The sequence below is a fragment of the Aquila chrysaetos genome, chromosome 5 (genome assembly GCF_900496995.4).
Source record: "Aquila chrysaetos chrysaetos chromosome 5, bAquChr1.4, whole genome shotgun sequence".
Lineage (NCBI taxonomy): Eukaryota > Metazoa > Chordata > Aves > Accipitriformes > Accipitridae > Aquila > Aquila chrysaetos.
The window spans coordinates 32,544,176-32,556,282 of NC_044008.1; the positions used below are offsets into that span (position 1 = coordinate 32,544,176).

Consider the following 12,107-nt stretch of genomic DNA (forward strand, 5'->3'; position numbering starts at 1 on the left):
ATGCCAGCCGTGGCTGAGTTCATGGAAGGCTGGGGGTTTTTTTAGAGGTGAAAGAGAGACTTTTTTTGTTAGTGAAATGTAGAATATGATTCCCTGAAAAGGAGGAAAGTGACTACACGTTATTTAGAGAGTCCTGAAATCTGCCATTCAGCCTCTGCCATTATTCTTTGGGAACTGCAGATGATTAAAGAAGGTCGTTAATTTGATCTCCTAAAACTTTAATGGCAACTACCTTTTGAAGCGCCTCTTCCCTGAGAAAAATACATACCCTGGAAGAGAAATTGGAGAGGGAGCTTGTGGCAGAGCAGAGACACTGTGAAGTTCACAGGAGAATAGAGCATTCAGTGCAGGGGCTTAGAGATAAAAATTATTTGTTCTGAGCACACACGCCGGCCTTTGATTGTATTTTTCCCCACCGTCAAAGGGTTGCTGTATGTAGTAGATCTCATGAGAGATTTATATAATGTCCTCTCCACAAATAGAAAAAGTTTGCCATGACTAATGTAATAAATGGTGGTCTAATTATATCAAGAAGTAACTCAACGTATTTTATGCATGCCACAGCTAGTTTAGTCTTTATTGCCCTCAGGCAGAATCTTAATATCATCAGAAAAACTGTTTGTCAATATTAAAAGCAATTTGCATAGTAAATACACGCCGGCCTTGTTACATTACCGTCTGGGTTAGCTGAGCATTCGTGTCGGCTCCAGGAGGTGCCGGTGAAGGCGCCTCACGAGCGGTCAGCCTGTCCGGTGTCACTGTGGGAAGATGACAAGTGCTGGCGTTCCCGGCCCGCGGGAAGGGGACAGGTTCCGTGAGAGGGCAGCGGGAGGTCTTCGCGGTGAAGGCTTCGGGAAAGGAAAGGTGGAGGGCGCTGGAATCGGCGGGCACGAGAGCAAGGAGGGCCCTGGGGAGCAAAGAAGGGTCCGCACTGCAAGGGTGAGAAGAGCAGACAGCCTGAGGGAGGAGGGAAGAGGGAGACCAGAGGTAGCAAAGCGAGGGAGAGGAGAGCGAGGCTGGGAATACCAGCTGGAAGAGGATGCAAGAAAGATGGCCGTAGCAACTAGTAACAGGTCTGCCAGGCAGACTGAGGGAGTCAGAAAAGGAGAATAACAGCTGCTCACAAATGCACGTCTACCAGCACTTGTCTCCGGGCAGCTCACTATGAAACTAATTCAGTGATTCTTAAATTTATTTGGTGTTTTCATTTCACTTATGAACCAGGAGAATTGCAGGTAATGGTACATTCTCTCTTTCAAAACTCAAGTGAATCTTTTCTGAGCTGTTGCTGTGCTTTCTGAACAGTGCTTTCCAAGCTGAGCTTTCTGAGCTGTTCTGATGTTGCTGAACATCAGCGGTAAAGGACTTGAAGGGGTCTTTGTGAGATGTGCATTGCTCCAACACCCAGTGAGGAGGTGGAGGGGGTAGTAACAGATTTAACTCTCTCCAGTTACACATAGCTCTCTCCAGTTATGCAGACTGCCAAGCCTCATGTTATGAAGTACAGGAATTCAGGTCGTGTTTTGGCCACAGATTAAAACTGCTAACTCAGTAGTGCTTTTGAACTCGTTGGAGTGGCCATAGTTATCCTGGAGGTGTGAATTGTAGCATCCAAGTGTTTTTCTGAAATATATCCCAAGGTGAGGGCCCAGATCCACAAAGAGACTTTACGCATGGAAACGTCAGGTGTCTGCCAGGGTGGACTTTTTCATACACTACCAGAGGAGATTGAAATGCTCAAAGGCATTTGTGGTGAATGATGGTTGTGCCTAACCCAGCCAGCTAGAAGCACGCTATAGGTGTGCGTCTAAACCACCATCCTTTTCCTATACTCAATACCTTAAATGCAATTATGCAGTCAGTAGATTTGGGATTTAAAACCCCAAACTTTCTCCTAAAGGTGGGGGGGGATCTTCAGTGATTTATTTGCTTACAATGGACTTGACCTTTCTTTCAAAATATGGAGCACAATTCTGCACACAAAGTTTTGGGAGACGCTTCTTGTAGTAGCAGTTTTGTTTTAGTTAGAGATGACTGGATAGAGAAAGCAAAATCATGGAGAAAAAGATATGAAACTAGAGGTTGTATTTGTCGGAGAACCAAAGTTGCACAAGCACTTCTGTATTAGTTAACTTGCTCACTAGTTTGCAGTAGTTTACTGCAGCTGTGATGAGAACTATTTCTCCGTTCCCTGTACATCTACCTGGGGCACTTTTTCCTATTCAGTTTAAAAATCTTTTGAATTTTCTAGGATAGCTTGTTAGACAATACTTCCAGGCAGTGTCCAGCTCTTTGCTGGGGTCTTCTGGGGATGTGTCATGTCCTTCACAGAGAGGAGTTGCAGCTGTCAGACCTGCCCACAGATGCACTGATCGCAGCGGACAACTCTGACAAAATGAAGCATCGTCTTGAGGTCAGTTGAAAGAAGGGTGCTTTTTTCTGACAACTGCTGTTTAGATAATCAAAATTGCTGAGAAGTCACTGGGTTGTCTCCCTCTGGAAGGAAGCGTTACAGAGTGGAAATAGGTATATATCTATGTTTTCCCACTTTTTGTAGCATTTTTTTTTTTTGTCTTGCTTAGGTTAAGGCTTAGCCATAGGCTTTTCAGCCACAGTAGATTTCTGCTAAATACTGGAAATGGAAGTGGTGCTGGTTACGCATAGGAAGATGCACAGAAGGCTGCAGTACTGGGCATTGCCTGGGTCTGTTCAGTATTGTTGAACCAGCTACACAAACTATCAAGCAGGACAAACCTCAGCTCCACAGGTAACGGAGATACAATTCTCATTACAAGCCTGTGGTTCAGCTTGAGGGAAGCAGCCAGAGCCCGCGCTTTCAGCAGCTTGTGTAGCTTTTAGGAGGGATGACAAGATTTCGCGATCAGGGCAACAAAGGATCAAATGGGAACAAGCGTCGCTTAACTCATCTGGCTAAGGAAGAGGAAATGTCATTAACCAGCGTAATAAAAGTTGTCCCTTTGCTGAACTTGCGTGAACCCTGACTGAGATAGTGGTATTGGGTAATGGCTGAATTTGCTACCTTTCAGATTAACTTGCTGAAGAAATGCAGCTTAATACTGAACTGTAACCTAAAAGGTCAGCGTGTTGAATGCCCTTTCTGTAGATGAGCTATCACATTTGCGTTAGCGGAGGAGTTGCAGTGTCCTCTCCAGCACGCGTGTCACTGGTAGCTCACATGTCCTGTGCCCCCCTGTCCTGCCCGGAGAACTTCACAGCTGGTGGCTCTCAGCGGTAGAAGTTTTCTAGAGTCCGTACCTGCCAAAAGCTGCGAGTCTGGGAGGAAGGTGGTATGTCTTTGTTCTTTTTCTGTGGCTTGCGGTTAGGGAGGGCTTGAATTCCTGCCCTAAAGAAGGATTGGTCAAACTGAGGGGCAGTGTTCGCTCCATTGTGCCAGTTTGCCATCCGAGGATGCACTCGAGGTGTGGTAGCGTGGATGTATTTAGTGTGAGGGATTGGAGGTGAAGAGGCTGCTGTGACGAGAGCAGATTTAGCACCTGTCAGGTCAGAGGCATCTTCTGTATGGGTGTTGAAACCTCCTAGGACAGTGAGCCTTGCGTGAACTCCATCACCACGTCAGACAGCATCTCTGTCATTTCGCTGGGAAACCCTTATGTCTGGACGTCTCTGCTCTAGCAGAACACTCCGGTTATTCTTCCCTTTGCAAACTTTACTGATTAAGTGGAGGGTCTCCTCCTCAGCAGAGCTGATCTTAAATTTCAACTTGCATATGCTGGGTATTTGCTGAGGATAAGAGGTTATCTCATCAGCTGCTAACGTGACACCGTTTGTGATGGTTGCATTCACATGACTACACATCTTTTTTCCTTTTTTTTCCCTTTTTCCTTTTTCTCTTAATACGGAGGAGGTAAAGACTACAGGAAACATATCAACATTTCTGGCTGTCTTCATTCAAAGATTCCGGCCAGTGTTAAAAGAAATTATCAAGAGCAGAAAAGTGTTAGAAGACAAGGCCCAAAAGAAATTATCAAGAGCAGAAAAGTGTTAGAAGCATTTCTCAGTCACAGGCACTTAAATCCTGGAAGCAGTCTTCATCAAAGGACTGATTTTTCTTTTTTTTTTTTTTTTAGAGCTCAAAGCATGAGGATAACCTAACAAACATTTGTCACTGTTTTGTTATTTAGTCCTGTCCCTCCTTCCTTCTCTGCTGTCCACCTCTGTGTGAGTGGGAATAAGCGTCTGTACAGTGGTGCTGGCATTAGAAGTGGCAGTTGGCCAATGTCAGTTGATTTGTGCATGAAAGACAAAGCCCGTTTGCTTATTTATTTTCTGACACTGATGAAGTTTTGCATGTGGCTGGATTTAGAGCAAGAATCCAAAGGAGATGGCCAGGATCCAGGCAGTGGCCACCAGTCACTCTGGGGGAGATGTTGACAAGTGGCCCAGACTTTGCAGTGTGTCCAAAAGCGGGGGGAGAGTGTTCATTAAACAGAAGCTTAATCACACAGGGCAGGAGGATGGTTTACATGAGAAAAGATATATTCTTTACTTAACATTCACAACTTGCTTGTGGATTAATTAGCCCATCTGCTACAACAAATGTATTCCCATGTCTTTGTGTTGACTGTTAAAAGTGACTGATTTCTCTATCCACCTAAAATAGTACCCTGGATTCCACTGAAAGTAACCTTTCCGAGGCAAGGAATTTATTTAATCATCCACTAAGAACCTGTAAGTGGCTTGCTGTAAATAAGTGCTCAGCTGTCTACGGCTCCCAGGGTAACTATATGTGAGTGTTAAGTTGGGGGATAATGCAGGAGGCAGAAAACCCTTAAAGAAGCTACGTGAAGAGAGCGTCCAACCCCATCTGTAGTATTGGCTTTAGGTTTTAAAATAAATTCTCTCTTCCCGGCCCCAAGTGGGCAGGACAGCTGCCAGCATAGAGGAATTCAGCTATAGATTTTCTTCTGAGAAAGACGGCATTCATGAATTAGGTGACCTTTATGCAGATCGACAAAGTGTGTTGATGAACTTCAAGTGACAATTTAAACAAGTATTGGATGTCCGAAGTGCTTGTATTTCACAAGAAACCAACATAAAGGATGGAATGTTTTTAAAGTCTTTAAATTAAATAGGCATTTAAATGAAAATAGAGGTCAGCCATAGGTTCCCAGGATAAATGAAAATGTGTATCTTTTGTGATTTTTCACACTCATGTGATTTTAAAACATTATTATTCTTTAGAAATAAAATTTGCATGTAAATGGCATTGTTGTGAATTTATGTCTATTTCCTCAGAATAAGTGATAAGTATTGACTGATGTGAATAAACAGAGCTTCTGGTTTTCCAAAAAAATCTAATAATATATGTTGTATGCTATCCAAATATCTTTTTGCTTTGCTGATGTGGGTCTGTGATAAAATGGTCAGCTTGTGCCAAAAACCATGTGGTTCAGCTGGGATACAGAAGGATTGTGCGTTTTATACTTGAATAGGGGAAAAAAAATTATACAGTGCTATGTGGTATTTGTTCCCAAGCATTTGCTTTTAGGAGAAACACCATATAGTTATCTGAAACTTTAAAAGTATTGAAAGGGTTTTGGGCGGCAGGAAGATAATTTTTCTGTTCCTAGGGCCTTAGGAGGGAGAGTTACTCAGAGGGCCTATAGGATGCTCTTGTTACACAAACTGCAGAAACTGTGGAAAATTGTGTTAGTGGAACTGTAGAAAATCTGAGTTAGAAGCAAGAATGAAGCAGAGGCTGGAACTGAAGAGCAACTAGGAGACCCAGGCTTGAAGCTTTATCTCTAACTGCCTCTATTAGACGGGGCTGAGTCAGAACACCCTGGCAGTACAACTTGTGCTATGGGAGAGGGTTTGCAGAAGCTGACTGCTTGGGAAAATGTCTTTTATTTTCTTATAACATAACTTGTTCTTTGACTGTTCTGGTTCTTCCTTTTATATACCATTGATATTTTTCCATGTAACTTAGATTAAAGTAACCCAAGGTTATAATTTGATGGATGGTAATTTAAACAATAAAATCTTAACCTGGAATCTTAACATTTTTTGCTTCAGTCATCAGAGAAGCCATACCTATGTATTAAACTTAGGTGGCAAAGCTAGCTGCTGTTCATATTACGTGATCACAGTCTAGGCTGCAGTGGTATGGTACTTCTGGGGTTCCCAGGCTTTCAGCACAGGGAGATTTGAATTGTTTTGTGTATAGAAATCTGTTCAAATAATTTCTAGCCTTCTCATCACTACACAGAGCATCAGGGCTAGCTAGAAGGATCAACTGACCTTTGCATTGGTGGTTACGCTACGGCGTGGTTATTTTGAATGTCCTCATGAGTAGTGTGGCCGTGAAAGTGCTGCTGCTTTGAAAGTTGTGTCAGAGGAAAGCTGGTTCTACCTTGTACTTGAGCACATACTCTGGAAATGTATTAAGTTGATATATACGTGTAATTAATAGTCAATGGTATCATAGCCATCCACATAAATAGACAGGACTATGGTTACGCGTGTTGCCTCAAATACGACATTTTTAATTGCAAATGCTTCTCCTGACAGACTTAAAGATGTTACTGAAGGCTGCTGAATAGCTCTTTTGAGTTTGCTGGCGTTGTTCTTGTTCACGTGTTTTTCCTTTTTGACAAGAAAGTTCCAAGAATTTCTTGAATGAAAGAGTGATGTAGCAAAGAATTTTTAGTTTCAGTCAGTACTTGTGGGCATTGAGGAAAAGTCAGTTATGGAGCCTGTCCCATTTCTGGGGAGGGTTTAGTCTTAGTTCGGTAAGCAGAAGTTTTATGACTTCATTGTCTATACAACAAAGTTAATTTGGGCATGAACTTGCAGCAGAATCCTATTTCTGATTGGCTGCCAGTGTAGAGATTTTCGCAGGGATATACATTTTAATCAGGTTTTGGTACCCTTCAGATATTCACATTTCTTACTAGAAAACCCTACCTTTCTACCCCAGCACAGGACCATCTCATCTCCACAGTAGCTCACAACAGTTAGGTCCTGTGCAGCAGCCTACAGCAGTCCCATTGCTCTGGAAACAGCAGAATGGTATTTTCTGTGTAAGGATGTTGCACAGCTCCAGTGTCCAAGGGCTTAGCTACTGACTGCCATTGACAAATTAGCCTTCACATTTTGTAGCAGGCTGATACTTGGGAATTTTGCCCTAAACACCTGAATTCATATGAATTTAGCATCATCCAGCCTTGCAGTTACCTTTTTTAATACCCTAAGGCCTCGTCTAGACTGGGAGGAATTTGCTGCTTTGCCTGTAGCAGAGAGGAACCTTGCCACAGTCTTTTAGTTTTGCCAAGCTATGCTGCATTTGCAGCATAATTTTCTCTGGTTTATTACTCGTCTGTTTGTGGCAAATTATTTCTTCAGTTTGTTTGATTTAGATTTCTCTTTCCTTAAAAGAGCAGCAGCTGACTGTTAGTGAAATCTTCCTATCTTTGGTCTTAATGATTGTATGATGGCCATAGCAGATAACTGGCGAAACATTGAAAATTGGCCTTGTTTCCTTTTAGACATCAGAGACATGTTTATTGACATCTGCATTAATAACAATGCTGTGCCAGAAATCCTTTAAAACAGTTGCATACCACAGAAAAATGCTGAAATTGAAAATTAAAGGCAGCCCTCCTTTTTTATTTGTATTTTATGAGATGAATAAAATAGCACGAGAGAAATAATTTTAAATGTCCTTTTTAAATACTGTAGTTTCTTTGCTGTGTTCAGATTCCATTGGGACAGTTACGGAAGAGTTCAAACCATTTCTAATTTCTAGCAAAGATTAAAAAATTTATTTCTCCTCCCAGCTTTCTCTTCCCTCTTGCATGGATGCCAAAATACGGTCCAGTCAATGTCAGCACTTGGCATGATGTACTACACAAATAATTCATCCCCCTCTACTTTACACCCACATTTTTATACTGCCTTTTCTCTTGTGAATAAGCTTTGGTATATTTTTCTGTTTTTCTCTAGGTCAATGGAAAGGACCTCTCCAAGGCCACTCACGAAGAGGCAGTGGAAGCTTTTCGCAACGCCAAGGAGCCTATCGTAGTTCAGGTTTTACGACGAGCCCCAATTAGCAAAGCTCATGGTAGCTCTCAGGATGTTCGCCTTGTGGATGCCAGCACTCAGACTGACATCACTTTCGAGCACATTATGGCTCTGGCCAAACTAAGGCCTTCCACACCACCGGTTCCTGATATCTGCCCTTTTCTACTTTCAGACAGGTAAGGCTTATCTTCTCCTGTTTACCTTTGGGATTGAGGCGTTGCAGTGGTAGCTTTGTAGTCTTCTTTTGAAAAAGTCTCAGGAACACTTTAAATAAATTATAAATGTCCTTGATAACCACTGTCCCATTCAGGCTTCAGTGACGGTTTTCCTAAACTCTGCTCACGGATTAGAGCTACAGGAAGGAATCTTGGCCATGTTTACTTTGTGTTCATCTGTTTGTTCTTCCAAAGCTAAGCCCTAGTCAAGAAGAAAAACACTTCTGTGTTCCAAACTATCAAAAAGGCTTCTTCAAACCTAGAAAGACCTGCCTTGTTGCTTTCTGGTCCTCCAAAGTTCTTACCAAAAAAACAAGGAAACAAATTATTTAATTTAAAGGTCCCCTTATCAAAAGCAAAGCAATTCCAAAAATAAAGAGATCAAAAGTACGATTTCACCTGTCATATGGCAAATGATATGAATTAAAGTATCCCTCAGTTGAATTCTTTGAAAGTGAATTGAATGCAAATACCAGCAGGCGGTGCTTATACAAAAATAGGTTGTAGGCTTCTTTCTCTTTGGACTCCACCTCATGAGTAACATCATCTAGTGGTTGACCCTTGCCGTCTGTCTGTAGCTGGCAAAGCTGTGATAGCCCTAGAGCTTTTCCACTGACTTCCTGGCATGCCGTGCATCTCTGAAGAATTGATGCTAATGGAGAACATACCACTTTTGACTTTGATGTAACTCCATTTTTAGGTGTTCTAGGTAAGCTGGGTAGGTGATTATCTCAGAGATAACTTGCCAGCCAAATGCTGGATTGAGCCTACCTCTTACTGCTGCACAGCCAGGAACGTAATATGTATATTTTCAAGTTGTTACTGGATATTAATAAACTGTGTGCTGCTGTGATTGAAGTTCCCATGCCCTCAGCATGGGGAAAAGCTTCCTACCTCTGCTAAAGCAGATCCACACTGGGTGCCGTGTGGTTGGGATCCAGCCTTGGGTCTAAGGCTGTACCTAAGTGCACATTGTAAAGACCTCATTCTTTGTGCCCCAAGCCCATTTAACAGTGCAGTTTTCTGACATTTTTAAGTGTGCAGTTACTCAAATGCACTTCACCACCCTGTTATCACTTTAACAGAAGAGGATAATGCAAGTTGTTTTGTGTGAGTTCTTGAACAATTTGTGAGCCTGGTGTAGGTTGTAGATTGTGGATGTTCAAGACTTTATAACCAGATAATTAGTGAGTTGCCCCCGGCCATGACACAACACGTGAATCTGGAGGTAGGTACCTTTATGAGCATGAGGAATCCCAATTTGTCACATTTAAGTAGTTTGGCCCAAAACAGCCCCTTTTAAGAAATCACTCTGTGTAAATCTGACAAAAGATGAACCCAGCAAAATGAACTCAGCCAGAGTATGAGCTTTTGAAAAGAAAACAGCCTGTGCTACTTCTTGGTACAGTTCCTTTCAGGCTGTTAGGCCATTCAGAGGAGCATTCCAGAGATGAGAAAACTACAGAGAAGTGTGGGGGGGGTTATCTACTTTTTAATTGAAAAAAAAGCGTATTGTCTCATCTACTGTTGTTGTACTGCTTTGTTCCACATAGCTGCCATTCTCTTCACCCGGTGGAGCATGAATTTTATGAAGGTAATGAGTATCTTTCCAGCCTACCTGCTGATGCAGATAGAGCAGAGGACTTTGAGTATGAGGTAAGATCACTGGCACACTGCAGCCTCTCTTTCTGTTATTACAGATATGGTATTTGCAGAGCTGATAGCAGGCTCCTCTGAGAAAAATAAGAGTGGGAATACTTATTAAAAAATCTGCACCAAAAACTATTTTATTTTATACCTGTGTAATGTCACAGGCTTTACTGGGGTTAGGCTAAACACGTGAAATATGAAAGCAGAATTCTACAGTGGGTGGCTACATACAAGTCCAGGAGGCTTATTAAACATGTTCCCTCTTTGTGCAGTGGAGACTGTAACTCAAATGCTTTGCTTTTGCAGTTTCAACACTTTAAAGCAAGCCTTTCCAAAATTAAAAATGGTAACTGGAAGCTTAATTGCTTCCCCCCCACACTAATTTTAAGAATTAATTGGCCTTGTATCTCATGCCTCAGGGATCAGTCTTCCAGATACTTGGGTGTGTACTTGAGTGTAAGATCAGGCTACAGCTTTGAAAATGAATATAAGTTCTATTACTTGCTCTTTGATATTTGACATTGTAAGTATTGCAATTATAAGAAATTGTGCTCTGTACCACAAACCTCCCTTTGCTGTTAATGTATTGTACTCTCCGGTGACAATGGTGGATGTGTTTCTGAGTCACTGGAAAATCATGATGTGAGGCTTCCTAAAATGATAACATGTGGTTGGTGATGTTGCTCTTCATTAGATTTTCATTTCAATATCTAAATCGTCTTCTTGTTGGCCAGTCACTAGCTTTTCATGTTTTCACTATCATCCAGTAACAAAATATTTGTAGGGACAGGCATAAGAAGCAGATGGTTCTTTTTATTATTAAACAGTGCTGAGTCTTTGTATAAGTTCAAGTTACTGTATTTTAAATAAGAGTGATTATAAATAATTAAATATCTTTAATACAAGGTTAAAAATATCCTATCCTCCTGTTTGCTCTACCTTAAGAAACCTTTTTAAAGGTTTCATATAACTGGTTGACATTTGGAAATGAAATGAATGGCAAAAGCTTTGGCAAATACGCAGTGTGTTCACTTTTATCGTGCCTTTAGCAGCTAAGATGCTCTATTGCAAGTTCAGCCCATTGTTCTTTTCTTCTAGCAGCCTGGGGAATCTGAAGTTCTTCCCCAAGGAAGCAGAAAAATCAAATAACATCTACTTAGTGAATCTCAATCAGAACAAGCAAACTTTTATTTGAACTACTCAAAAAATCATTGCTAGGGATTAGTGAAATCATTATTTCTTCCCAGTTGGGTTTTGGTGTGATATGTCACAGCACAAGAGTCTCAGAGCTTAAGTTCTGTTTTGACTCCCCACGTATAATATAATATTAAATTTCTCTGTCAAATGTGTTTGTTGATGGTACTTCTTCTTTAAATGTAATAGAAACTATTTTTCTAGTAATATTTAAATAAATTAGTAATATAAGCATCCAGAAAGAATATTAAAAAAAGGGTTAGATAAAAATAATTTTCACCATTTAATCAGAATGTCAGTGACATATTAAAATACTAACAGTTTTTAAAGACTCTACCTGGTGGAATCAAGTCCTCTTTTTGACCATTATTAATCCCTAGTAATAGCTGGCATAAGTGTTGTGACAACGGCAAATGCTTGGGCAGGTTCTAAGTTGCCTGTAATCTCTACTAATCACACCATCGTAGTCATTAATTTGCTGTCAGCTGCGATTCAGTTGCCCAAGGCAAATTCACTCAGTGACTGAAACAAAGTGTTTCATGTGAAATTTAAATAGGGAAGGAACTGTCTAGCTTCCTTTGAGAAGAATGCTTTCTACTAAATAGGAAAGTTTTGAAGGAGAAACAAGAACATCTCAGAGCCTTTAACTAACAGAGCTCTAAACGTGAAAGACATTCCCAAAATTTAAGCCTGTATGGCAATATTATGATTGAGGTTACTCATTGGTTTATGTTATTTCAGGTCCTCATAAGACGTTATTAAGCTCCCTTGCTGTAACTAGGTAGCTGGAAAAATTGAGAGCATTGGCCTCAGAGATATATATCTCCATCCCCAAAAAAGTCTCATAAAGGACAGAGTTAAAAGGGATTTACTGGCTGCTGTTGCCGATCCAGGGGAGGCAGCAGGACAGTGAGTGGAGCAGAGGCGATGGTCCAATGCTGTCAAGGTCTCTACAGCAGTACTGGCTTAGGTGTACCCTGCTGT

At 41.3% G+C, this 12,107-nt stretch overlaps 1 protein-coding gene across 6 annotated transcripts in view; it reads left to right on the plus strand.

Annotated features, from left to right (window-relative positions):
• The window catches only part of PDZRN4 (PDZ domain containing ring finger 4), a 281,627-nt gene that overhangs the window by 229,908 nt on the left and 39,612 nt on the right, over nt 1-12,107 (plus strand). For all 6 annotated transcript variants that reach the window (XM_030016056.2, XM_030016054.1, XM_041123915.1 and 3 more), the window contains 2 exons: nt 7,987-8,240; nt 9,833-9,935. In XM_030016056.2, coding sequence (XP_029871916.1) covers nt 7,987-8,240; nt 9,833-9,935 — 357 coding nt within the window. The remainder of the gene's footprint in view (nt 1-7,986; nt 8,241-9,832; nt 9,936-12,107) is intronic.